The following is a 27,897-nucleotide window of genomic DNA, read 5'->3' as shown; positions in this document are numbered from 1 at the left end:
TGCACTGAATGAACAAGACCCTGCTGTGCTACCAATACTTCAAAATCACTTGTAGAAAGACATTATTACATTTAATCCGTTTCTATGTCAGGAGGATTTTTTTTTTTTTTTAATTTTTACAGCTTTGTAGCTAATACTGACTCAAAACAGCATAACCAATTTCATTTTCAACAAAACAGTGAGTGGCTATAAAACAGGATTTGTTTTATACAGCTGTCACTTTAATGATATTCATTTCTTGGTTGGATATACAGTACATGTCAACTCTGAGCAGATTTAATACAATGAACACAGTACAGTAGTGTAACATCTTAATTCAAATAATTTTTTCTAGAAATTTTTTTTGTATCAGTAGCGAGTATAAACAAAACATATTGTGTAATTTATAATGTACAGTGAACAACTGATTTTGATATCTGAACTCTTCATCAGTTTATATTAAAAAAGCCATAAATGCACACCTGTAGTGTGTATTTTTCACTGTCAAGTGTATTAAAAAGAACTAGAACTCACTAGATTGTCCGTTTCTTTGAACACTGAGTACAGTAATGTGATGCAAGAAATAAGAAATGGTCTAATTTTACCATGTGGTTATGGAATCAATCGTAAACCAGACCAAAACCTGAGTCAGTAGAGTTGAGACACACCTGAATGTCCATTAGAAATGACTCATAGGTACAGTAGTGTGCAGGAAGACGTAGTACTTCAAAACCGGTGGAAGACTTTGGAAGATTGCTGTTGACCACTTCCACAGTCATTTCTCGGCAAGACTTCCCATCCTGTCCAAAACTTGATGAGGGCTTTTTGTTGTGCACAAGATGCTGCAACAGAAGATTGTTTTAAACTATAATGACATCCTATATTCATTATTTTGAATCTTTTACCATAAAAGATGACCACTTACATACAGGGCACCAGACATTTTTGCCCCACTCAAATTGCTGTTGTAGCTTTTATAGATATTTTTATGTTAACAAAGCTAAAAGTAGTCTACATACAATTCTAGTGCAACTGATAATGCCACCACTCTTATGTATTGCATGGAGCAAATAACAAAACAAAATTATACTATAGTGTAGAACTGGGCGATAGAACGATAACGATATGTATTGCGAAATAACTTTTTCTCAATAGAAAAATTAAACTATTGCGATAGACCTCACCGCTCTTGTCCTTTTTATAAAAAAATAAATAAAAATAAATATCGTGATATGAAAAAATCTCATATCGCCCAGCTCTACTATAGTGTACTTTGTTAATGACCCAAGATCACTGGACTGTATGTAATTTACCAAAGTATAATCAGAGAAAACCAATGGCAAAATACCTATCGCAGCAGACTTACCATTTTCAATGAAGGACCGAAGGTAACCTGCCACTCTGCATTTATCCTCGAGAGCATTCCTCTTCTTCCTCATCTTCATCTTCTGTGGCAGGCCACAGTCATTTTATAGCTTTACTTATCTTGTAGTCTTAAGAGCATCAGCAACATTAGGTGTATTTTTATTAAATGTAACCCAGCTGTTCAACTAACCCACGCATACAAAACAGTATATTGGTGTTTTGTGTCAACAATTAACGTTCATCCTTCATAAATTAACCTTTACTATTCAGATGTTAAAAGATGTGACCTGACCTTACCTCACAACAGGGAGCAGTCTCTGATTCCCTTGGTAAGAAAAGAGGAATGTCTGATCTTTCTGTCAGAAGCGGCCATACCATGGTTTCCTTAAGCCCTTTCCTCAGCTGCTTGACTTGACGACTTGTTTGTGTTATGACCTACAACGGTGAGACCAAACCAAAACTGAAGTTGGAGTCTGTAAAGTGACACACACTTTAAATGTTAAATATTTAAAGAACATCCACTATACTAGTAAAAGCATTTTCAAATTATACCCACTTACAAAATCACTACGTTGAACTAAAATTGCTTTCTTTTCTTTCACATAGATTACTTGTCTTCCATATTAGCACAGAAGATAAGCCACTTTAAAACAGTCATGAATAACTATTACCTACAACAATGTAAATAGTAATACAGACATTAACCCAGAAGACAATTATTTTCTCTTACCTAATTTATAGAATTCTTTGCTATGATAAAAAACAGTATTAAAAAAAATCTGTGACTAAACTGTTTAAAAAGCTCATATTTGGCAGACAGACAGACTAACCAAGCAATAATAACATATCGTTACTTACCCTGAACAGCGTTTCGTGGAGTGGAGCTAGCTGTGATAGCGTTAGCATTTGCTAACGTTAACCCTGTGCGGTTGTGATGAGAACTTGGACCAGGGACCACTTCATCTCCAGTACACTGCTGCAATACTCAGACTGAGGTGAAGACGTTCAATCTAAGCGGTTAGCAAGTTCTCTGAGTAACTCAGAAACGGACTTGTTTCCTGCAGCCATGCCCTTCACAAGAATTGATACACCTGTAACGTTATTCGCGCCCAGTGTTTTGCATTTGTCGGTGCCTTAAGTTTATTTTGAGCTGCATACTGCTGCCAGCTGCATAGGAGACGCATTGCACCATTAAACCTAAATCGACAATTCATGTGCTATTACTTATGTCTGAGTAAAGGAGCAACCAATCATACAACTGGCTCCGCCCTGTCTCTCTTGATTGACAGACAAAGTCATTCTGCTGAAAAGTCACATTATGAAATAAATAGACCATCGGGAAAAACGGGATTTTGAAATAAAGACTGACTTTGAAAAAAGGTCATTTTGGAATAAAAACGGCTGGAAATAAATAAAATGCCTCAGGAATAATCTCTGTTATTGTGAAAAATAATGACCATGAAATAATATTTCACAATAATAAGAAAATTTATATAGCAGAATGTAATATATTTCACAATAATGAGCATTGTTTTCAAAATGTGTTCCATGATTTCACAATATCATTCTCACATTACATATCTGTGTCTTATTTATTCACATAGTTATTTATTTCATCTTGACCTATTTATTTATTTAATTTTGAACACTTTGGAGTTCCATAGGCAGGCACACTGTCTTCACGCATCCTAATTTTTCATTTGATTGCGAAAGATAAGCTAAAAAAGAAGACCGAGGATGTGTCTCCAGACCACCAATTAAAACTGCACAATAAGGCATGAGACACTGGATACAAAATTACCCAGAGATGTATGGTCACATGTTGAGCCCGCATTGGTTTTGGATCTCCAAGAACCACCCCCCCCCCCAAAAATAAATCTACCCTATCATTAATGCTGCACAGAGGAGAATCACTTGTTGGCTGAGGAGTGGTGTGTGCTCTATCACAGCCGCACAGCGTAAACACAGACAGCGCCACAGGGGGGAACGGAACGACGAACCACGGGAGTGCGAAACTGATCAGGAACAAAGGGCTGCTTTCAAAAAGCAGCATAAATTGATATTTAACAGTGACATCTGACATATGAGTAATAGAATGAGGGGGTTTGTGATGAAAGAATTATTTTCCAAATCTGAAGTTCATAATATATATATATATATATATATATATATATATATATATTTTTTTTTTTTTTTTTCTTTCATACTTTGTTACTTTTCTTAAATGTTTTGGCCTGTGGTAGACTGGTGGTGTTTGGTTTATGGTTTATTCTCCTGCCTTGTGTGTTCACTGGCCTTTTCATTATGTTCAGTTATTCAGTTGTTTGGACCACAAACAGGGCATATCATGTATGGTGGCATCCACAGATATAAACTTGAGTGTTGCTGGCACATTCAGGTTTGGAATGATTTGGAAAGGTTTTTGTTCAACCAATAAAATTTATGTTGAGCAGGAGTTAACCACAGCAGTTTCTCTTTAAAAAAATATTTTTATTACTGTTTATTTATTTAAATAAATACAAGATACCAAAGATCAGGGTGTTTCACATTAAACATGGGAACAAACATATAAAACCTGTACAGTAAAAAGAATAAATGGGTTGTATGTACCAGTCACGATGTCTTAGCATCTTGTCACATTTTTGTTATATGTACATGGCAGGTAGGATAAGAGGAATCTGCTATGGATGTAACATGTAACACCTTTTTTTTGGAATGGGGTCAAATTGTTCTTAAAGGTTGATTAAATAAACAAATATTAAACATGCAAACCTACCTTATCTGAACAGCTGACAATGAGCTGGCTAAACAACAGCAACAGCTGGTTATAAGATAAGGTCATGCCAGCTAATGTTAGGCTCAAATGTCCTAAAAATTCACATTCTCTTTGATAAACAGTTGTGAGAAACATCATGTGAGAGTTTATCACAAAGTATCTAAGTCCTACAACATCAGATCCACTTCAAAGAAAGTTTCACCAATGCTAGCAAACAGCAGCTAACAGAGGCTAATAGTAGCTAACAGAGGCTAACAGCAGCTAACTGTAGCTAACAGAGACAAACAGCAGCTAACAGTGGAGAACTGCACCTCACAGAGACGAACAGCAGCTAACAGAGGCTAACAGTGCTTACTGACAGTTCAGCTTATCCTCAACAACTCACCGCAGTATCGCTGTCACCAGTCAGATGTGAGATTCTATAAATTATTGAATCCTTTCCAGAGTAAACACAGTTGGATGCTTGTCACCTGGCACTGACATCTGAGGTAAGAAGTGGACTGACAGCCTTCCGCAGACAGGGAGAAACTTCAGACCCAGTCCAAACAGTAGTAGAAACACGCTGGCTGTCTACAACTATCATGGGCACATGCTACATTTAATTTTTTTGATCTCTCTTGGATGACTAAGATGTGCTGATCCTACGTCAGCCATCATAGCTAGGATTATGCACTTGAATTGGAAGGGGTAAAAAAACAGAGCTCAGTGGATTGCAATTTTCAATCTACTGACAAATACAGGTGATTTAGCATCATGTTTTAGAAAATTGAGCCACTGATTTATTCATAATTCAGTCTTTCCAATTAAGTTTAAAAAAATTGTGGCTATCAAGATAAAAGTCTTGAGGTGTTTGGTTAGGGTTGGTGAGAATAAGTCACCTAGGAGTAAAGTACAATGCTGGGCATCCTCTGCACACGGCCATAATCAACCAGAGGAGTCTGTTCAGTGACAGGTTGTTTCTCCCAAAGTCAAGAATCAACAGACTTAAAAACTCCTTTGTCCCACACGCCATCAAACTGTTTAACTCCTCTCCTGAGGGGAGAGAGAGGGGGACAACTAAGCTGCAGTGCCTTTTCACTGTGCAATAATTTTTGTTAATATCCAACAGTGCAATAGACTTCAGTACTTGAAATGTGCAATTCCCTTGTATTCTTATTCCTATTTATTCTATTTGTCCCTTTTGTATACTCTGTATTTATATATGTGGATATATGGTATATTTCTGCTCACATTCTGTAACTTCTATCGGTGCTGTGCTATTGGAAACTGAATTTCCCGGAGTTTTATCTAATCTAATCTAAGCGATGGTCTGGTCCTCACACATGCCAACATGGTCCAAAGTTCCCAAAGAAACTTCACAAGTCAATGGTTTGTCAGGTGTTGTGTTATGACCCTGTTCCCATGCAACTTAAAAAAGATCATCTTTAATGCTATCTCTTTTTTCACCATCCCCGCCAGCTGCGTTAAACAAGGCCTTCGGACTTTAACGCGAGCCTCTCGGTGAGACTACTAGACGTACACGCTCATCTCATAGTGGCAATATCTCCCACAGCACATGAAGGCAGCCGAGCCCTTTCGTCCTTTCTCCATCTGCTTGTGTTGCCTCGTCTTCTGTCCTGCCGCTGTGCCTTTGTCTGTATGTGGGAGGGTGTTGATGCAGAATTAGTGTGTTAAGGCCACTCTTCCTCAGTGTGCTCTCATTCTGTCAATGCCTTTGGCGCTTGATGAGTGCGTGTATGTGTGCATGTCTATGTTTGTGTGGAGTGGGTAGCAGGTGGTGAGCACAGCCACACCTGTTGTTAATGTGATGGGGAATAAAACCTTATATAGAAGACTCCATTTATAGCACAACAAACACATGTGGATCATGATTGTGAGGCAGTTTTATGACACAGGAAAATCAAGGATCATAGTAACGTCTGTGACGTGGCTTACACTCATAACTGCTGTGTGTGCGTGTGCACGTGTGCTTGACTTCATGTGTGCTGTTGTTTCCTTACATTTCTCCTCTTCCTCTCACACTTCACAGTTTAGTTTCTCCGTGGCCGGGAAAATAAATGCGAATCCCTTATTTGAGTAACTTGCTTAAGGGCGCACATGGAAAAGAAAAAAGCAAAAAACACAAAGTTCAAGTTTGATAAAAGAAAATAACACACAGTGCAAGCTGTCTCTCACTTGCACAACTGCACACGCTCTCCCAAACTGTCATGGGGGTTGCGTGCGCATCAGCGTGCGTGAAGCTCAGCTCAGCTCATTAATCTTGTCTTTGTTGTGCCAAGGAAGACCTAATTAGATTACATTGCACAGCTTAGTATAAGGGAGCTGAACAGGAAGTCTATCATATGTTGCAATATGGCATGTGCACGCACAACACACACACACACACACACACACACACACACACACACACACACACACACACACACACACACAGAGACGGGGATAAAACAGATATGTCGCAGAGCAGAGAACGACTTCTTCACACGTTTTCCAAATCCTTCTGTTTCCACCAGACGGGAGAGTTCACGTGACAATGAAACACAGATTCACACCAATTTCTCCAGAGTCAAAAAGGACTTCAGGACAGAAACTCAGTCAGAGGAGGCAGGATGAGCAACTCTGAACGGCTGCAAATGCATCACACTTCATGTCATAGAGATATTGGCTTGTCAGGGGAAATCTGGGTTATTGCAGTGCTTGAGTGCTGGAGACTCCTGTTACTAAAATAAATATTTGGGTTTGTACCGCTGCAGAAGAAGGCCCGATCTTCTGCAGCCGCAGTAGCGCCCTGTTTTACATTCGGGAGGTTACTGACACAGAGAGCCTGATCCGCTTCATCCGGTCATTCGCCGGAGCATCTGACCTTAATAAAGTCAATTTGCCCAATTCTGTCATTTCTCAGACCTGGGGTTGAAGTTGAACTGGGGTGCATGATGTTAAAGCTTCAGTGGCTGCACATTTTGGAGTTGGACTTGTCTCCTTTATCTTGTACTGATGCTATAAGTGTTCTTGAGTTGAATCTTCATGCTTTGACTGAATTTGCTAATCCAGCCATCTTCAAATGCCGATATTGTCAAAAGTATTCATTCATTATTCTTAATCCAGAGGGTTAAAGCAGTGGTGTCCAAATCCAGGCCTCGAGGGCCGCTCACCTGCAGGTTTTAGATGTGTCCTTGATCCATCACAGCTGATTCAAATGGCTAAATTACCTCCTCGACATGTCTTGAAGTTCTCCAGAGGCCTGGTAATGAACTTATTTTTTTGATTCAGGTGTGTTGAAACAGGGTGATATCTAAAACCTGTAGGACACGAGGCCTGGAGTTGGCCAAGCCTGGTTTAAGGTGATGTCAGCCCACCTTTGCAGCTATAACAGCTTAACTCCTCTGGGAAGTTTTCCACAAGGTTTAGGGGTTTGTTTACCATACCATCATTTATTTATATAGCACTTTTAAAACAACACATGGCCGACCAAAGTGTTGTACAGCAGAAATATCAAAAGTACAATAAGAATAACAAATACCATAAATGAATAACAGTGTCAGTTACCCACTGAGTACAAGGCCAGCCAATAAAAATGAGTTTTTAACCTGGATTTAAAGACCACCACTGAAGTAGGTTGCCTACTGTGAAGAGGAAGATCATTCCAAAGCTTCGGGGCCACAAAAGAGAATGTTCGGTCTCCTCTAAGTTTCAGATTTAGGGTCTGAGAGCAGCAGCTGCTCAGATGACCCGAGTGAACAAGGGGGGACATAGGGTTTCAGCAGATCGGACAAATATTCAGGCACCAGACCATTTAAGGATTTAAAAACCAGTAAAAGGATTTTTAAAATAGAGCCTAAATTCAATTGGAAGCCAGTGTGGGAGGCCAGAATCTCGTTACACTGATTGTGGGAATCATAATAATAAACAACGCAGCATTTTAATCATGGTTAATCAAAAATACCTCACAGCCCTGCATGCACTAAAAGAATCAGTTTATCTCTGATACTAGAATGCGATCCATTGTATGTGGTACTGGCTATTTGACAGTCAGACAACTGCAGTCTCTTCTTCAGAGCTCTGTCAGCTTTGCCTGACTTATCTGTGTGAACAAGCTGGATATTTGCGGCTTATGTGCAGAAGGACATGTTAGCACGGGTATCATTGTCACTGTCATTACCATCAATGCCAAACTGGATAGCAATTTTCTATAGATTTCCCCCATGTTGCTTTCTCCAGAGTGATTGATTTCCTCGCTCCATACCCCCTGCTGAAAATTGCTATAGAAATATTTCTTTCCTTTTCTTTCCTTTTTTTCCTGCAGCACTGAAGACGTCCTGCATCATCCTCTGCTTTGTTTGAGACGGTGCTATCGATGCTACAGGCTCTGCAGACTCCCGGACCAAGAAGCTACAAAGAGTCTTTAGAATCATTCGTCTGCTTGTTTATTTCTGTTCCAGATTTCAAAGACTTTGTTAATCAGATTTAGAGAGAGCAACACTTCTCATAGTCACATAGCTGCATTTCAGGATTTTCAAAGTGCTTCCACCGGGTGAAACTGATTTTTGGGGTAATCTGAATAGCATGAACCTGTTTGTTAATCATTCATTTCGTACATGTTCTGACCAAGTGTGCAATCAGTCAAAACAGGACAACAAACACTGTAAGGAGATGCATCTTGAGAATACAAATATCTCTTCGGTCCCATTCCGGTGCCCTTCGTTTTGAAATCTCAAAATCTTCTGCAGCGCATCCAAGTCTTTAATCACAGCTCTGATTATCAGAAAAGCTTGAGATGAAGCATTTCCTCCTTTTTTTGATCTCCAGACAATTTTCTTGTTGAGGCTGATTTTCCATCAGTAGCTTGATTATCAAACAGCTTTTTGCTGCTATAGTGATGAAGTATAAGACAAATTCAGGATCAAAAATAGATCTGAAAACATAGAACTTTCTTGTAACACACTTGCAGTGCCTTCGAGACCCACCAGGGGGCTTCAGCTCACACACTGGGAGTTGCTGATCTATGTAAATGGGACTACATTTACCTATGTACTGTAAATTGGACTAATGGCTTAAGAGTAATGATTTGTCTTTTTCACCAACATCTGAGGACTGTTTCAGTGGTCCACATTTCAGTGGTGGGCATAATATACAGGCAGCATCTGCCAATCACTGGTGAATGTCCTGTAGCCCCTCCCATAGAGGACAGGTGTGTGTGTGAAGTAGGTTTCAGATCAGGCAGCAGCACTGCATCAGTAGAAGTAGGGCACTGCTGATTAAAGTGAACTGTGCTGTATATTAAAGACGTTTTGAACGTGGGACAGCTGAGTTGCATTTGGAACAAAGTGATAGTTTTGTGTTCACATTAATAAACATATTTAAAAACTGTTTATATTTCATTTCAGTCTTTATTAATTGTTGAGTGCACCACAGGACGTTTGTCCTTACATTGCATTGAAGCTGGTAGCGTGTCCAGAGGGGAGGCATGGTGTGGCACTGCACCCAACACGCCCCACCCAATAATTTATATCAAATGATACAAATCCAGTTCCAAAAAAGTTCAAATGTAAATTGAATGCAGTGATTTACAAAATTCATAAACTCATACTTTATTCACAATGCAATATATAAAAACATATATGTTTAAACTGAGACACTTGGCTCATTTTCTATTTATGCCAGCAATATGTCTCAGAGAAGCTGGAACGGGGGAACAAAACACTGAAAAAGTAAGCAGTACTAAACAAGAAATAGGATTGCAGCTAATTAGATTAACTAATTAGCAACAAGTCAGTAGCATGACTCGGTATAAAAAGAGCAACTTAGAGAGTTTCTCAGAAGTAAAGATGGGCAAGGGCTTGAGAATCTGTAAAATATGGCATCAAATTTTGGAAGAATCTCACAATAATTTTCCTGAGAGTCAAACTGCAAAGACTTTGAACACCTCATCACCTACATTGGAGGCAAAGTTCCTAAATATACTGCTTTTCTCCTCTACTCAAGCTTAAACCATCCACTCATGCAAGCACTTTGTTCTACATCTAAGAGCTATCAAACATACACATGCAGATAAACGCATCAGTGGCAACTCTTCGCCATGCAGACTGGAGCAGCGGGGATTGAGCTGACAACCTTCCAGTTAGTAGATGACCCGTTCTACCTTCCGATGCACAGCCATCCCATTGGTACATAACTTAATCAAACCGAGAATCTGGAGAAATCTCTGTGCGCAACGGACAAGCTACATACCAATGATTTTTATGCCCTCAGACTGCACTGCATTGAAAAGAAGCACGGCTCTGTCTTGGAAATCCCTGCATAGGCTCAGAATCCAGAAATCACCGTCTGTGAACACAGTTCAACAATAAATGCAGGTTAAAGCTCCATCATGCAAAGAAAAAGCCACATGTGAGTATAACGCAGAAACACTACTGTCTTCTCTGGACCACAGCTCATTTAAAATGGACTGAGGAAAAGTCAACAGCTGTTCTCGGGTCACATGAATTAAAATTTTAATTCTTTTTTCATGTTCTCATTTAAGCCATCATGAAATGAAAAATACCCTAAAGAAGACCGGGGACTGTTGAGCAACTAGAATCCAACGTGCCGCTGCCGTCTAGGTCAAAACGAGCCAGTATTTTTCTGAAAACTATAAATTTAATTGGTTTATGCAGTCTATATGTTTTCTATGTTCTGGGCGGAATCAAGTAATTAAGTCATGAGTTTTTCAAATCAAAGTTACCTTGCATATACTGATAGACAGCCTATCAGCTCAGTCTAGCCAAGCTGCGTTCAGGACTGTGCAGCCTTTTCAGGTTGAATAAGTTGTTACCAGGTTTCCACTGGGTGGGTTTATAGTGGATGATTTATTTGTTGCTTTTGGGTTTCTTTTTTCATTCTGTTACTTTTGCTTTTTTTATGATTTCTAAAAATAGCCCTGAGTTCTGTGCACTGCTGGGCTTGTGTTATTATCAGAATCTGCTTACACATGCTCTTTCTGTTCCTGGAAGCTGTGGATTTGACACATTGAAAAAAACTGCATTTTTCTCACCTCGCATGAGGCTCGGAGAAGAGATTGGGATTTTGGCTCGTCACATCTCATTTTTACTCCCACTGACACTCGCCCCTCTCAAAACTTTCACTCATTACCAGCCCTCCTACCCCTCCCTCCCATTTGAAGCACTGATCTCTCTCTCTCTTCCTCCCACACTCTCTCTGTCTCATGAGGTTTTTCCTTCCTGACTTTGTTTCTTCTTCCCGTTCCTCCCCCATTCTTTCCCCCCTCCGAGTGTTTGTCTTGCCTGTCCTTTTTATCTCTGTCACTGGCTGCTGGATGGTATTTTGTGCTTGTTCTCTCAACACTCCATCTCCTTGGTTTTGCACAGCTGTTACAACCCTTCTCACTTTCTCTGTCTCTCTCTCTCTCACACACACACACACACACACACACACGCTGACACACTGTTTTTCTTCTTCTGCCAACTTCACAGTGTCTTCTTTTTTTCCTCTTATGTAAATGTCTTAAGTCTCTTTCCTTTTCTGTACCTTGTAAACAAAGACACACACACACACACACACACACAGTCTTGAGTCATATACCACTTCCCTCCACATTATCTAATCTCACACATCACTATTCTCACACTGCTCTGGTAGGTACAGCACACACACTTTTAGCTTTCTCTCTATCACACGCGTTGGAACACCCTCTCTCTCTCTCTCCCTCCCTCCCAGTTACACCCCCCTCTCTCTCTCTCTCAGTTCCCATCCGCACCTCAGCAGAGTAACATGCTGCTTCGGCACAACTACATCTCTAAGCAGTGAGAAGAGACTGCTGCCAGCTCCCCATCAGACTGACCAGACACAAAGAGCAAAGCCCGGAGGAGAGGCAAGAGGTGAGAACCTACCTCCCCTCGAGTCTTCCCTCTCCGGAGCCTCTGACGGGAGGAGGAGGGATAGAGGAGAGCGCTCGGTTTCTCACTGTCCTGACTCAGTTTGGCACCTCGGGGCTGAAGGAGCGGCAGAGGATGCAGAGGAAGCTGCAGGAGCTGGAAAGTTGGCTCTGCTTCACTCGGCAGTCGATCTGTCACTCTGCAGCTTAGCAAACGTTAAAATAAATAAATAAATAAAGCAGAAGAGGAGGCGGTGGACGCTGGAGAGTGAGGAGGAGGAGGGAGAGAGAAAGAGAGGAAGAAAGGACCCTTTTCCTTGCGCACGTGTTTTTTGGCAACGAGGAGGCATCACTATCCATCCAGAGGAGGCTACCCATGTGGCAGGACGCTCTGTGGACCCGCGGACGCTACCTGCTGGAGAAGAGCGATGGAGGCGAGGGGCCTGAGGGGCCCGAGAGCCTGGGGGACGGGTGCCCGGGGTTCCAGGGTGACGTGTGCGCAGAGGGCGAGAAGCCCCAGGACTGGCTGTACGAGTCGTACTACCGAATGAGCCAGCAGCACCCGCTGATCGTGTTCCTGCTGCTGATCGTCATGGGAACCTGCCTCGCACTGCTGGCGGTGTTCTTTGCTTCGGGACTGGTGAGAGTGTGTGTGCATGTGTCTGTGAGTATGTGTGTTAACAGGCTGTCTATGTGTGTGTCCTGGGGGAAGTGTTTTGACAGGATTTTAGAGGTGTGGTGAATAATCCACACAGCAGTCCGAGGTTAGTTTGAGTCTAAAAATAAACGCTTACAGAGCGAAAATGTTGTCATTGTTGTGTTTGAACAATAGACACACGAGCACGTGCTCTGTGTTATCAGCACAAATTCCTGCTTTTGAGGGTTTTTTAGTCACCACAAGGACAGATTGCTTATTAACGGAGTAATTTCAGCCTTTAGCCTTCTTTTTAATAATGAAATGAGAAGATCCATACCACTCTTGCACACTTGCCGCTTATTATTTCTGCCATGTGGGAAAATGTTTCTCATGTCAAGTGAAAGACTGTTTCAATCAGCCATGGTGGCGATATGAGTCATTTAGTAAAAATATACTGAATAAATATTTCATATTATTGTGTTCAGAGAAACAAGCGGCAGCAGCAGAGGGTCAACGAAAAAGAGACAGGACAGACCGGAGGGTCCTCCCTGTCTGAGTAAAGTTGCGTAGAGCAGAGTTAGTTTTATTTCAGCATTTCCCTTTTGTTTCTCTCTCTCTTTTTTGCATTAGTGTGTTATTTCGATGGTAGGGTGGGTCCTGTGTTTGAATCCACCGGCTGAGCGGGAATTTTGTGTGTGGAGTGTATGTTCTTCCCGAGCGGAAAGGGCTCTCTCCAGGTACCCAAGCATCCTCCAAAGGTCTAGAGACATTCTTGTTAGGTTATCTGGCTATTCTAAGTTAGAAGTAACTATGGATGGCTGTTTCTGTGTGTTAGCCTTGCAGCAGACCGGTGAAGTGTGTGGGGTTTGCCACACTTTTAGCCCCATGAGAGCTCACAGCAGCCCCACTGTCAGTCTGAAGTGGATGAGCAGAAGAAGATTAATGGATGATTAGATTTTTTTTGCCTTTATTAGACATGACGGTACAGAGTAGGCGGATAGATCCAAGTATCGATAGTATCAATACCAATGTTGATATTGATATTGGATCAATACTTGATGATGATGATGACTCGTCTCATAAATCATGACAAACCGCTCTTCCCCTAGTAATGGTATCTGCATTACACAATACTGTAAATACTTAGTATTCGATCGATAACAGATAAGGTCAGTATCACACAGCATGAGGAAATCAGGAAACTGTTTTGAGACAGACTCGCACTCGGGCTCATTCAGTACCCCTCTCAAAGTGTGTCACCTGCTCAACCAGCGAGGTGCCCTTCCAGACCCAGTTTTGCTGCTGACTTCTTCACGTTTTCTTTCAAAATCTTCACACATCTTTCTTCCTTCATGATTCCTTCCACAGGTCCAGACGCATTGAAGCGTCCGCACAGCAAAATACTTCCACCACCGTGTTTCACTGAGGGTACGGAGTTCTTTAGGTTATACACCTTCTTTACGCAAATATAAGCAGCATCTCTGTGGCTAAATAGTTCTATTTTCATCTCATCTGACCAAACTATGCGCTTCCAGTGTATTCCACTGTCGCATAATCTTTCTCCAGGTTGTATTTAGCTCACTTCAGTCTGGCTTGAAGGCGTTTCTTCTGCAGAAGTGAAGTTTTTCTTGTTCTGCAGCCTCGCAGGCCATTCCCGTCTTCTTCGAGATTACAATTCCCAACTTGGTTAAGTTGTTCACTCGTGTCTTGCCAGTTGTTCTGGGTTTTTAGGCAAATCTCTCACTAGTTTTGAGTCTTTGAAATCCTTCACTTCCTGCCTCTGCCAGGTTTGTCCTGCACGTCGTGGCTTTCTTTGAATTTCTTGATGTTACAGTTGGATATCCAGCTCCTGCTTTGTCAGCATCAATTATTGTTTTTCTCAAGTCCAAACGGATTTCTTTTGTTTTTAGCATGATGCTTTCACAAGTGACAGCTCAGACCCTTACTAAAGTATTTATACTGTTTGTTAATTGGAAGATAACAGTTTCTTTTCAATTTATTTTACAAGTTTTCACAATTACAAAGTTAAAGCACATCAAAGCACAGCAGTGCTTTGTGCTATGGGCCAATAAAAAGATCAGATTTTCAGAGGGGGTAATGATAGTAAAAACAACTGGTAGTTTTTGATTTTTGTGCAAACAGAAATATTTTATCATGACTCTTGGTTTATTTGCACATAAGCTGACATCGTTATTTCAAACTTTAACCATGTTTAATATGGTCACCTACCACTGTAACAGTACATATACATATAGGGGAAAAACGTAGGAAACACATAAAAGGTCCCATTTAGGTGTGAAATTCATAGAATTTTAACATAAATTCAACTGAAAAATCAAATGTAGCTTGAGCTAAAGCTGCCACAAAAAAACACAGCAGTCCTGTTCTTCCTCTCCTCGCCCCCAACCGATTGTGGCTGAGCCTGGTTCTGCTGGAGGTTTCTTCCTGTTAAAAGGGAGTTGTGCTCACAGGGGCTCATCTGATTGTTGGGCTTTTCTCTACATTACTGTAGAGTCTTTACCTTATAATACAAAGCACCTTAAACAGACTGTTGTTGTGACTTGGCGCTGTATAAATAAAACTGCTGTATTTATAGAACAAGACACATCATTTCATCTTAATTATCTTGATATCATAATTGTTGAAATCAGAATGAAAATGCTATCACATTCCAAGTTCTAAGTCATTTATAATAAGAATAAAGAGTACCGTGGACTTTGGATTTCATTATGTTTCTCATTATCAAGAATCAGAAAGAAGCTTTATTCTCGGGATCATCGAAGAGCGCTGTGATCAGAAGAAGAGTTTTAGTTTTGGCATGAAACTGAATGAGACTGAGGTGGGGAGATGGGGAGCTGTGTGTGTGTGTGTGTGTGTGTGTGTGTGTGTGTGTGTGTGTGTGCGCGTGTGTGTGTGTGTGTGTGTGCGTGTGTGTGTGTGTGTGTGTGTGTGTGTGCGTGTGTGTGTGTGTGTGTGTGTGTGTGTGCGCGCGCGCGTGTGTGTGTGTGTGTGTGTGTGTGCGCGTGTGTGTGTGTGTGTGTGTGTGTGTGTGTGTGTGTGCGTGTGTGTGTGTGCGTGTGTGTGTGTGTGCGTGTGTGTGTGTGTATGATTACGTGTGGCAGCATAAGAGGCCGTGAAGCGGCACTTTAAATCTCAACGCTGGGTTTGCAGAGCGGATCAAGAGCACGATGACAGTTTAGTTCGCGGCTACGTGGGTGTTGGTGCTTTTGTCAAGTGAAAAGTGTTGTTTTGGCCACAAACACTCAACCATAAACACAAGCTATTGTTTCGCCAGCGCTGCCTTTGTGTTTCATGGAATAGCCGTACAAAAGCAAGCCCACTCATTGCTATTGCTGTTGTTGTTTGATAAAGATTGTTTTGCTCTCATATGCCCAGGACGGTCTTTAGACATTTGTTTTGCTCTCTAAGTAGCACCTCGACTCAATAATTGTGGGGGTCATTCTCAGTAGCACCTCCACCTTTATTGATGCCTTCTATTTAAAACAAATCAATAGAATTTATTGCACTCCCCGCTGGTCGATCTAATCCTCCAAGTTTCCTTTCCTTCTTAGGCTCTGTGCTTCACTGGTTAAATTACAATCCCGCAGGTAATTTCCCATCATTCTCAATGCAAATTGAAATCATTCATTTCTTTCCCCCCAAGTTTGCTCCTATTAAATAACATCCAAGCCTGTCTATAGTGATGAAGCGGTTGCTCAGCGAGGCGTGTGTATTTATTACTGCTGGACCAAGAAGAATGGCAGGAATAAATAGAGGCTGGGTCTGAAGCTAAGAGGCTGGGCAGCAGAGAGAGGGGAGGATGTTGTTGTAAGTGCCGAGGCTTTATCAGTGAGCCGACAGAAACCCAACCAAAGCAGCGTTAATGCTCCCAAAATTGCTGCCCACTTTTATCTGTCGCCACACATCATGGCTGGAGTGGCTCAAAGTGCTGTTTTAAGAAGCCGGCCCCTCCACCCAGTTTGCGCAGTACGTGTGTGTGCTGGTATGTGCATATCAGCGATTGTGCTGTTTGGGTGTGTTTGTCTGAGGAAGTCTTTTTTAATTTCTGTCCGAGTAATTTTGAGAGGAAAATCATTCTTGTTCTTTCTGCCTTGAGGTTGTATTTTCTGTGGTGTGTGTCCTCCGTGTTAACCTAAGGTCATTCAAAACATAATTTGACAGTTTAATCAAAATCAATATTCCGTCTGATTATAGAAGATTGGTAATCTGTGAACTGTAACCGCTCTCATTGCTGCCTTGGTGCTCATCACTGATTCCAGCACTGTTTCTGCCGGCTCGTGAGCAGTCTGTTGATATTTTAAGTAAAGCAACAACACAGATTTAGTTTCCTTCTCGTTGACAGTTTGATCGATGGGAGGCAGTGAGGGAAGGGTGTTTTTGTAATGATGGATCACCAGCTGTTACTGGGAGAGAAGTAAGGTGACCGAGTGGAATGAAATAGATGTGACGTCACTGACTAGGTGTGGTTGGAGCTACACAGGGTAAAAATAATCCACTAGACACAGAGACCTCAAGCAACAATGCTGCGAAAAATTGACCTTTTCTGAACTATATTCAATTGCTTGTATATTCTTGATTAAAGTGCCTTAAAAAAGATATAATCACAGTTAGATATAATTACACAGTCGTGGTAAAAAAAAGAAAAAAGAAAAAAAAGGAAAACATGTCCCCCAGTCAGTTCTAAGGTTTTAAGTACCAAGACATCATAAAAACAATCTGGTCTTCAAATTAGGGAAATCAGATCTCCCAACAAAGTGAGTTCACATAAACTTAAAATAAATCCATTTGGTTTGGTTTGTTCCCAGGCTATCTTGAATACAGTGACCGAGATAGATATCGCCATTATGACTAATCATGTTTTATGTGTGTGGTTAGAGACCAGCTAAGTAGTATGCCAAAGGTGGAAGAGAAGAGAACTCATAGGCAATTGCATGGTGTTGTGTGTGCACTATCAGACGCTGATCATACCTACCCTTTATCTTCTCCTTTAGGATCCCGCGAAAATTCAGAAGCAGATTTGCATCACGGAAACGTGAAATCACGAAAATGCACCAGTTGCGCGACTGATGCGTTTGAAGCACGAATAAAAATACGCACGGCAGTTTGTGTGGTGCATTTTGCGCATTCGTGCGTATCGCGTCTACCACTCAAGTTGGAAAAATCTGAACTCAGCGTCAAGTTGCGCCGCGACAACCAATCAGGAGCCTGGTTACATGATGCTCTGGCCTAGTTCAAATTGGCAGGTCCAGCCAAAGCCCCTCATTCTTCATTCAATATGGAGGAAAGGCTCATCAACGCCGTAGCAAACCACCCGGAGCTGTACAACACCAGCTGCTTTCTCTACCAAGAATTTTAATATTATTTCAAAAAATTTTTTGTAATGACTAATGTCTCAGTTCTACTACACAGCAAATATTGGCACACAACTTGACACACGTAGAATTTATTTCATATTATACCAATGAAAAAATATACTACTATATAGGAACATAGTGAAGCCCAATTATTTAAGAGAGGTTAGTTTATTTTGGAGGCAAGCTCCATTTATTAAGAAAGTTTTTAAAAAGGCAGGAACGCTTTTTAGAGGTTTGTGGGTGGCGGGAAGTCACTGGGACTTCAAATGAGCATATATTAGCACAGGTATCGATAAAGGACTACCATATTAAACACTTTTGCTAACCGCAGGCAGACGGACAGGCGCTCTGCAGGTGGGATTGAGCGCCTGTAGTTGGTGTTTAGGTGGGCAATGCTTGGACCGACGCGGGACAGCAGCTCCTCAAACTGGACGAGGGAAAGTCGGCGGTACCGCTGAAAGCAGCCGTCATCCAGACGCAGCTCCTGGAGCAAGTGGTGAAACTCACCAAACTGCTCACGTGTCTGGAGGACCTGATGGACCCAGGTATGGCAAGGACGTCCTTTACGCCGCTGCTCTGCTCTCCACAGTAAATAGAGAAAGGAGACTCTCTCTTCAAACGCTAGATCAACAGCTGCCATCTTGCAAACATACCATCTGGCACTACTTCATCCCACATGTCCGCTTCACGCGCGTGAAAATTGCAAATTGGTCGCGCGTTGAGGTGCGAATGTGCACGTGACCAGCTATGGGCGTCTGGTACTTTTTGGTCGCGTCTATCGCGTTCGGTGTGAACGCACCGTAAGAGAGGGTAGCAGTAGCTAAAAGAGGCTAACCACAGCTAATAGAAGGACAAAAAAAGAAAAAGAGCGATACTGATAGAAAAGTTCAGGATATCCCCAACAGCTAGGATTATGCACTTGAATTGGAAGGAAACAAAATTCAGTTGACTAGGATATGCAGTCTCCTGATATCTAGTGGTGAAATTTTTGATGCTGTACCCTTAACAAAAAAGTCAAAATGCACAAGCACTGTGTAAAAACCAACTAAACTATTAATGCTTGAGTGTGGGAAATATTCAAGACAGCTGCTATTATTCCTAGGAGAAGACAAAAGTGAGTGAATTCCCATAGACTTCCTCATCTAACTCGAGTTACTGACTGACTGAACCTCTCCCCTGTGTTGTAGTGTTTGGCCCCTTTTTTCTGTCTTATTAGTGGAATTCTCTGATGCGACCTGCCATGTAGCACAGATCATCCAGAAGGCTATTAGGCTATTACTAAGCACTGATTAGCAAGTATGTGTGTCTGTGTGTTGTTTATGGATGTAGGTTGTTGGTGTTAGCTGACAGTGCTCCATCTTCAACTCTTGTTACTTCTGTCTCAAAATGACATCCACCTGACATGTCTCCCTCGTGATTGTGATAAATAAAGGAGTAATTCAGTTTGAGATACGATCTAGTCCTCATTAGCCCCTTGAACCTTTAAACTAACATTAAATTTATCAGATTTCTTTGAAATTCATAGTTCATCCATTTCCAGAGTTAAAGCAGAAATGCGACCAAGATTACCATTTCTTCATGGCTCATCTTTAAATAAGTGATCTTTTTTTACTCAGCTGCTGGGCCTCTTGAATCTGCAGAAGCATTTCAAACTGGTTTGATCCACTGAGCAGCACCGTCTCCCTGCTGTGGGCATCAGGCTTCTTTTTATTCTGCTGGCAAAATGACCATTTCTTCACTCGCCTCCGATGAATTCCTTCACCATGGTGTTGTGATGAACGGATGTAAGATCACACAGTTGAAGTAACGCAATCTCTCAAGATGAAATGAAAACAGTCATGACAGTTAAACACAACAAAAGCTGCTAAAGCGCCCATAAAACATCATTGCAGTGAGTTAGTGTCCTTTTCGTGATGGTAGGTCCTCCATTAAAGTGACTGTGACTTCACTCCAAACTAGCTTTAATAATGTGAACCATAAACTTTTAGGTTCAGCGCTGGATGTTCTGCAACCTTTGACCTGTTTGTGGAGAGCGCGTTAACATTTCTCTGTGCCGCAGATGGGCCTTCAAGGGAAAGGGTTGTTGATTATTGATGAATTTCATTACCAGGCTGAGAGCAAATTGAAGGAATATGCCACCAGTGCTGCTTCATCAGACAGTATAAATATTCAGCAGGCACAAGCACGTGGAAAGAACATACGCTGCCGCGATCGCAACACACCCTCTCTGGCCCCCATTTCTCCTCAGTTTCTTTATTTGGTGCGTTTTTGTCATTTTGCTGCTGAATAATTAGATTTTTGAATCTTTGCGTCTCTTTCTGCCACTGTTATGTCTCCCCATACCCCTCCCCAGCCTTTTTCCCCTCCCAGTATAATAGCTGGATGAGACAGACTGGGTTAAAAAAGGAAATTATTGTTCTGGGTGACAATGCTGCACAATATAGCAGGCAGACACACCCCACTCCCTCTGTGCTATGTCAAGGGAAAACGCTTTAACCAGTTTCAAAGGGGTTTTAACAGGATTAGATGGCCTACGATCAGAAATGTGCAAAGTGCAGATGCTTCTTTCTGTCGATGTGAACAGCTGCTTCACTCCAAATGCGCATGTAGCGAGAAAGGAGGTCCCTCCCTTTTCTTTCTCTGTATGTCTCTGACTTGTGTGCGCATGTGTGTTTTGCGTGTGTTTCTAACGCTAAAAGAACCTCTGCTGTTGTAAGAGTTTGCAGTCTTGCTTACATTCTCATTAGGATTCAATCTGTGCTCCTGGCTGACTGTATAGCTGCCGTGGCGTCAGCAGCCGGATCCCATGGGATCCCTTCACCAGACCCTGACTCATGCTACCGCTGCTGCACCATGTTGCCACATTAATGCTGCTATCTTGGATTTGTTCTGACCGAATAGCTTCTGCTGTATTTTAACAAGCAGCTCGAGTCAATAAACTGTCAAAACATCCCGTTACTGAAGGTTGAGGCTGTGACATCTTGTTTTTTCCTTCTCTCACAGAAATTGAATTGGACGCGGAGAGGATCCAATGTGTTTCTTTGCCCACCGGCGTGCCTTTTACTGTAAAATGGCTGACAAGTTATCACAGAGAGTCTCGCTCAATTATCATGCCGGACCTGTCAGTGTAATCATGACTCGACTAGAATAAGTTTAAATGGTTTATGTGGGCACTGGCTTTAGGATGGAGCCTGTGAGGTGTTTCACATCCTGCTCTTTGGGTGAATGATGATTATTTTGTTGCCTGTTTTCCCCTCAGAGTGTATAAATTCTGAAAAGATGTTGCGGAGTGCTTTATTTGCACATTAGTTGCAGAGTGCACAGGCGGATTAGTAGAATGAGCTCTAGGAGGCTATGCACTCCTTTTTTTGTGGACGTTCACTCAGCACAATCAGACCTCCTGAAAACACTACTGTCATTATTTCTTGGTGCAGAGGCTCAGCAGCTAATCAGATCATAAGTGGCAAGTGAAATTTTTAGCAAAATATTAACTTAATTAGTCATACCTCTTCTGTAGGTCCAGGCCAAATTAGCCAGTGATTTTTTACAGCTAGGAATCCGTGATACATCCAGCAGGGAAAAGGGACAACAATCTAACAACTGTCTCTTGGCTGTCATCAGTCTTTAATTAGCATGACTGTGGAATTGGTATTAAAGTGGGCCATACACTTAGTCAAATAATGAATTAAGTGTATGTGCAAGTAATCTCTATGAGCCAAAAGCACAGGCTCTGTATGATTTCAAAGAGAGGGGGAAACCTAAATCTGGTCATCTCATTCAACTATTAGCAATTCAATTTAAGCCTTCTGTTTGTGAGAGACAGCCAATCAGAAACATCCATCCATCAATTTCCGGATCACGGAGGCTGCAGCCTAAGCAGAGAAGCACAGACCTCCATCTCCCCGGCCTCTTCCTCCAGCTTGTCCAGGGGAAAACCAAAGCATTCCCTGGCCACCTGAGAGATATAATTCCTCCACCGTGTTCTGGGTCTGCCCTGGGGCCTTGTTCTGGTGGGACATGCCCGGAACACCTCACCCAGGAGGTCCCCAGCAGGCATCCTTGTCAGATGCCCAAACCACCTCAACTGGCTCCTTTCGATGTGGAGAAGTAGAGGCTCTACTCTGAGCCCCTCCCGGATGGCCGAACTCCTCACCCTATCCTATCTCTATAGGAGATGCCAGCCACCCTTCAGACAAATATAATTTCTACCACTTGTATCCGTGATCTCGTTCTTTCTTCACCCAAAGCTTGTGACCATAGGTGAGGGTAGGGATGATCGACCGGTAAATCAAGAGCTTTGCTTATGCAGCACCAATTCGTCTGTTGACCTCCCACTCTGCCACCCCCCACTAACCAGAAACATAATGATATAAAAGGAGGGTGACTTTAAAGGAACTTTATATCATGCAAAGTTACTGTAGTTCAAGTCCAGTCCTCTAGAGGCCATTTTCTTTCATCCATCTATCCATATCCATTGCAGTAAAGTTCGGAGCTGGACCACTGCTGTGTCACTGAGGACTTCTTAAAAGATGATAAAATGCAGGAAGTGAGCTCTGGCAGGTTGGCAGTGGATGGTGCAGCCAGTTACTATGTGGAGCTGGATGACTGGGTTGTGGATGTAGCAGCTGGAGGGTCAAGGGAGGCTAGTTCGTCATCCTCTGGTTGTGGTTGTTGGCCAGGTAGGTAGCAGGAACAAGTGACTGGAAATTGGATGAAGCAGATGGATTTAAGGAGTTAAGGAGACTCAGATACTACTTACATCTGAGCAACTGCAGTCATCTTTCCGCTTTGCAGTTATTGGGAAAACTGTCCGAACTTGTGGGAGACTGAAGGAATTGTGGATGTTTGTTGATCTCCCACCCACAGGGTTTTAATGTTTGTGGATCCAAGAATCCAGGTGGAAATCTTACAGCACCACACAAACTCGTCTTTAAGCTCCCCAGAATGTACATCAACGTCGGCTGGGTCCATCATTCTGTCATGTTTGAGGGAAATGTGGACCCAAAAGCAGACCTTTGAGGCAAAGTAAAAACAAACAAACAAACAAACAAACAAAAGTCCATAGAGGTCCAAACAGGTAAACACTCTGGGAGACAGACGTGACAAGGTACTAAGGCAAGTTGCAGCTTTAAATACACTAAAGGCTAATTAGAAACACAAGAAATGATTGAAGGAAACAAGGTACTAGTGAAACTAATCACTGAGAATGAGACAGGAGATTAAAAGTAAGAAAGTCTGAGAATATAACATGAAAAAAACAAGCAGGAAGTATCTTGATTTTCTGTATAAGTGGGTCAAAGTGCTGGGACCATGACATCACTATCTTGCTGCAGGATTCAAACCCAGGATGTTCATGCTGTGAGAAGACAGAGCTGACCACCAGGCTGGCCCTTCTAGAGTGCAAGGGAAAAAAATATGGAGCAGGAAAATGAACATCATGAGTTCATCATCATGTTCATCACGTATTATTCTCCAAATAATGAATATTGTTGCAAAAAAAAGTGCACTTTTTTCCCCTGAACTCGTATGTAGAAGCCTCAATATAAGCAGCAAGTAGGTTTGGTGAACCCTGCAGACTCGTTCCATTACAGTTTTTGTTGGATTTGTTCTAGTCTGCTCATGTTAACAATTATAAAAATGATAAATAAGACGATTATGAATCTACCTTGAATCCCATAACTGCATTCGGGGTTTTTTGAGTCTCCATGCTGAGAACATTTGACCAGAAAGGTAAAGATTGCATAAAGAATAAGCAAAAGCTGCATAAGCTTTAATGAGTCTCATATGAAGCCATTTTTCTTGAACCAGTTGTATATATCTGGCAGTTATATGAGCTCATTTGCACTTGATTTCACAAGTTTCTACAAAGAAGAATCAATATATTAATAAGGCATGTAATTGCACAAAGCTAAATGAGAGAAAAAAGCTGAACCACTGTGTGGGGGAGAAACAAAAGAAATTACGACTTGACGGGATGGACAGTTTTTGTTGAATTTAACGTCTTGACCTGCATATATGCCAAATGAGGACGAGAGAGTGTTCTGTCTGTGTGGTGACAGCTTCTAAATGCTGACTTTGATAGTGTGAGCGTGGAAGTGATGCTGTAGCACATTCCCTGGGCTCAGACTGTCTGCCTGCCGATCTGTGCCGTCTGCTCGTCTGTTTGTGCGTGCACGCTGTGTAGTACCGCCATTCTTTTGAGGACCTAACATCATCACTAGCAAACAAAAAAATGAGCAAACATTTTGTCAATTTGGAGTTAAGGTTGAAGCTTTTAGACATGAGTGTCTAAAACAATATCAGAACTCATCTGTGTGGTCTGGTAGGTGCTTCTTTGCCTTCAGGCTGTGCTCTGGTTAAGGGACATGAATTGAGAGGATGCCCCAATTTAGAACGGGTGCAAAATGGTTTCGGCCTCGAAGGTGAATTATTCCTTTTTCAGTACTGGCCGTTTTCAAGTATGTTTTTGGGTGGCTCATATTTTTTTGTGCGTTCCCACAGCAGAGACCTCCCATGTGAGACAGATCAACCCTGAGCCCATTTTTGTTTTCTGAGGTTAGGCAGGACAATGTTTGCAGATGATCTCTGTACCGAGATATAGGGACCAGGTGGAAGAGAGTGTGGAGAGGTGGAGGTACGCATTGGCGAGAAGAGGAATGAAGCTCAGTTGAAAGTGTGAATGAGAGGGAGGCTGATGGAAAAGTGAAAATGCAAAGAGCAGAGATAGCGAAGACAGATGAGTCCTGTGGTCAACCATCCAAAGCAATGGACAGTTTTAAAGAGAGGTGAAGAAGACATTGTAGGTATTATGGGGTGAGCATCAGGGATTAGGAAGAAGCTGAAAATTAGATTCAGTAACATTTTCTTAAATCAAAATCCGTCCATAATTGTGCTTACACATTAGTCAGAGTGCATGGTTTTGACCTATAGAAGAAGCAAACACACCGAGATCTGGTCATCAGGTCCCCTTCTCTTTAACGGAAGTGGTACCTCCTTAGCATCATTTTCCGATGTGCAGATATAATCCTATATTAAGAATCAGGTGGGGAGATGATATCAGATGAGTCACAGTACAATCAAGAGTTTGCCTCCTTAATCTTACTTTTGTTTCCTACCCTGCCTTATCTCTCTGTGTTTAATTTCGGCCGTTCCATTATGTGGTTTGGTGTAGAGAGAAAGAACTACTCTTTGCACATGTAAATCTCTGGCATTTTATCTGCATTGAGAACGGGGTTAGGTGAGATACTGACAGAAGTGGTCGCATTCTGATGCCACGGGAGAGCCAATTAGAGGTGATTGGTTAACCCAGGGCCAAAGCATGAATGTGTTCAATTTCACCAAACTCACCTCACCTCCAACCATCTCTGTCTCTCTCCAGAATACAGAAGACCACTTGACGTTCTTGATCACAGTGCCCACTGCGCTCTTCCTCTTCCTGTCCATCTTCATCCTCGTCTGCATCGAATCTGTCTTCAAGCGGATGCTTCGCCTGTTCTCACTGCTAATATGGGCCTGTCTGGTCACCATGGGTTACCTCTTCATGTTCTCTGGAGGGAGACTCAGCCCCTGGGACCAGGTAGATCGTTTTCTTTATTTTCTGTGTGAGTGTTCGGGTTGATCAACAAGAGTTCAGCAGATGGCTTTAAAATGTTTACAGCTGTCCAATTTGGAATTGAGAATCTTGTAAAAGTGACTTGAAGGGGACCCTATCATGCTCAACTTTATTTTGTATTGTGACTGTATTTTGTGATTTGTGATGATGATAATGCCTGAAATTGTAACTTGACTACTGAAGTTAGTACAGTAATGCATTACATTACTGCATTTCTGAAAAATGCAATGTGATTACAGTAAAGTGTTGTTTTGTAATGCATTACACCCAGCACTGGTTGACAGTCACAACAATGGTGGAACAATCATTATACTGGTAAAAATCATGAAAGGAAAGATAATAACACAGCCAGGTGTTTGAGCCCTGCAAAGAAAATGCATCAGCTTGAAGTCATATTCGGCAGATACGTTTTCATACTTTTATAAAGCTGAAGGATTCACACACTTCAGATTAAAACTTCAATATGAAATGGAAGCAGCAAAGCTTTTCTGCAGACTCTGAAAGACTTAATCAGATGCTACCTTCCTGTGAAGTAAACTAACTGGATATAAAAGATGGACATAGCTTGTACACTTAAAGAGGGTTTAAGCCCAAAATTCACACTTTAGCTCATTTAATTACATGTAGATTTTTCATGTAGATTAGTCACATAAGTACCATGAAAAACTTTAAATCTAATGGAATCTGATAAAATGTAAATGAAATGTACTTTCATGATTAGTTTACACCAAGCACATTTTCCTTAATGATTAATCAGTTGATTCAGTGTAAAGTTGATCATATATATTTCAATTTATTATTATTTTTATCCGGTCTTTAAGCCGTTTCGGGTCCAAACTTCACTTCTGGCCCCAAATTCAAAGGAACACTACGGCATCACTGAAAGTTAAAAACTGTCTAAATTCTTTAATCTTTAATAAAATCATCGGTGTGCCTGCTCTACCAGGTGTAACAATTAAGTTTAACATCCAGGCATCCATGATTATTACAATTTATTAAATTTAATGGAGTTAGACGTTAGCGGGGAGTTAGCTAGCTAGTTTCCACCCAAACATAATTTATTATGCTCTGGCTGAGAGATTTCTGAAAAAATTAAAACGTACAGCTCTGCTATCACTTCCAACATAAATGAAAACAAAAACCTAAACAGAAGTGATGTTTGTAGGGTTACTGAAGTTGGACTAGCTGGTATATAATGATGTGCTACGTGGTGGCTAGCTACAGAGCTATGTTAGCATAACATAAACACAGTAAAGATGGAGGATGAACGCTAACTTTTTTCCACTCAATTAAAGTTAACATGATTGCTCCCGAGAGGTTAGGGATAAATGTAATTGCATGGCACGATGCTGTAAACGGACTCAACTTTAGTCAGGAGAACAACTGAGATAATCCATCCACAATACGAGGTTAGTCGTTAATATACTGCTGCATGAGCTGGGCTCCCGTTACATCGTAAGGTTTTAAAAACTGAGCTTTAAAATGAATAGTGGTAATAAAAACTGAGAGAGGCCGACAGTGATCACTGACTTTTTTTTAAGGGCTTGTTCAGATTGAATAGAAGAAACAAAGCATTAAAACAAGTTAAAAACACAACAGCCTTAATAAACACAGAGTAGTTTGGACCCGGAAGCCAGGTTCATATGTCATCACTTAAAGATTGGATAGCTTCAATGTTATTGAGGGTGAAGAATTATTGGGGTGAAGCCTATGTAAATGAGCCTTAAAGCTACATTTTTTTCAGATAGCCAGCAGGGGGCGACTAAGGGGGCCTCAAAGTCTGCGACAAACAAAAACACAGCTTTATGACTCCCATGATCCATACTCTCAGTAAACACTCTCTCTTCATGAGTCATCTTCTAGTTTCAGAGCATAATGAATGCGTCACGATGTTTATTGTTTAATATATGATTTCCATGGGAGTGAAAAAGGAGGATAATACAGGGCGCGCTTGTGATTGACAAGACTTTTATCTACAGTCTACAAAAACAAACAATTAATAAATATGTGACTTAAGCTGTTTGGTCACACATTCTTTCTAGCCCAGATACTCTGCTGCCTTAAGATAGCGTGCAGGAGACAGGACGCAGGATGACCACTCGCTGCAGCAGACTTTTATCTCCACTGATTCCACACTGATGCAAATCAGTGCCACAGGACATCACACAGACTTTGTAGTAGGGAGCTGGCAGGTTAAAGGCCATTTAATGCCAAGCCAACTGTGTCAGAGATTTGCATGCGTCTCCCACTGTTACACGTAGAAACGTTCAGCGCTGCAGTACG

The 27,897-nt window shown here is 41.6% G+C and overlaps 2 protein-coding genes across 2 annotated transcripts in view; one reads left to right on the top strand and one right to left on the bottom strand.

Moving 5' to 3' along the window:
• Positions 1-199: 199 nt before the first annotated feature.
• On the bottom strand, positions 200-2,498 carry LOC147304664 (uncharacterized). The gene is made up of 4 exons (XM_086280992.1): positions 2,203-2,498; positions 1,642-1,779; positions 1,346-1,427; positions 200-821 (listed from the first exon to the last, which is right to left on the bottom strand). The coding sequence occupies exons 1-4, from the start codon at positions 2,248-2,250 to the stop codon at positions 706-708; spliced, it is 384 nt and encodes a 127-aa protein (XP_086137118.1). The 5' UTR covers positions 2,251-2,498; the 3' UTR covers positions 200-705.
• Positions 2,499-11,895: 9,397 nt separating this feature from the next.
• adcy2b (adenylate cyclase 2b (brain)) overlaps positions 11,896-27,897 on the top strand; it is a 71,700-nt gene continuing 55,698 nt past the window's right edge. Inside the window, exons 1-2 of the mRNA XM_086279218.1 lie at positions 11,896-12,630; positions 25,381-25,578. Coding sequence (XP_086135344.1) covers positions 12,367-12,630; positions 25,381-25,578 — 462 coding nt within the window. The 5' untranslated portion in view covers positions 11,896-12,366. The remainder of the gene's footprint in view (positions 12,631-25,380; positions 25,579-27,897) is intronic.

The sequence above is a fragment of the Aulonocara sp. 'chitande type north' Nkhata Bay genome, linkage group LG22 (assembly GCF_057382095.1).
Source record: "Aulonocara sp. 'chitande type north' Nkhata Bay isolate Kocher_YH1m ecotype deep benthic linkage group LG22, A_spYH_male_GT1.1, whole genome shotgun sequence".
In the NCBI taxonomy this organism is placed as follows: Eukaryota; Metazoa; Chordata; class Actinopteri; order Cichliformes; family Cichlidae; genus Aulonocara; species Aulonocara sp. 'chitande type north' Nkhata Bay.
The sequence above is the reverse complement of the archived record's forward strand: the minus strand, read 5'-3'. Positions and strand labels throughout refer to the sequence as shown.

Bases quoted from the DNA above. Each gene is read 5' to 3' on its own strand.
- LOC147304664 (XM_086280992.1), bottom strand. From the start codon at position 2,250: ATGCTAACGCTATCACAGCTAGCTCCACTCCACGAAACGCTGTTCAGG. The intron at 1,428-1,641 runs GTAAGGTCAGGT...GGCCTGCCACAG, and splicing joins AGACTGCTCCCTGTTGTGAG to AAGATGAAGATGAGGAAGAA. The intron at 822-1,345 runs GTAAGTCTGCTG...CTTCTGTTGCAG, and splicing joins TCGGTCCTTCATTGAAAATG to CATCTTGTGCACAACAAAAA.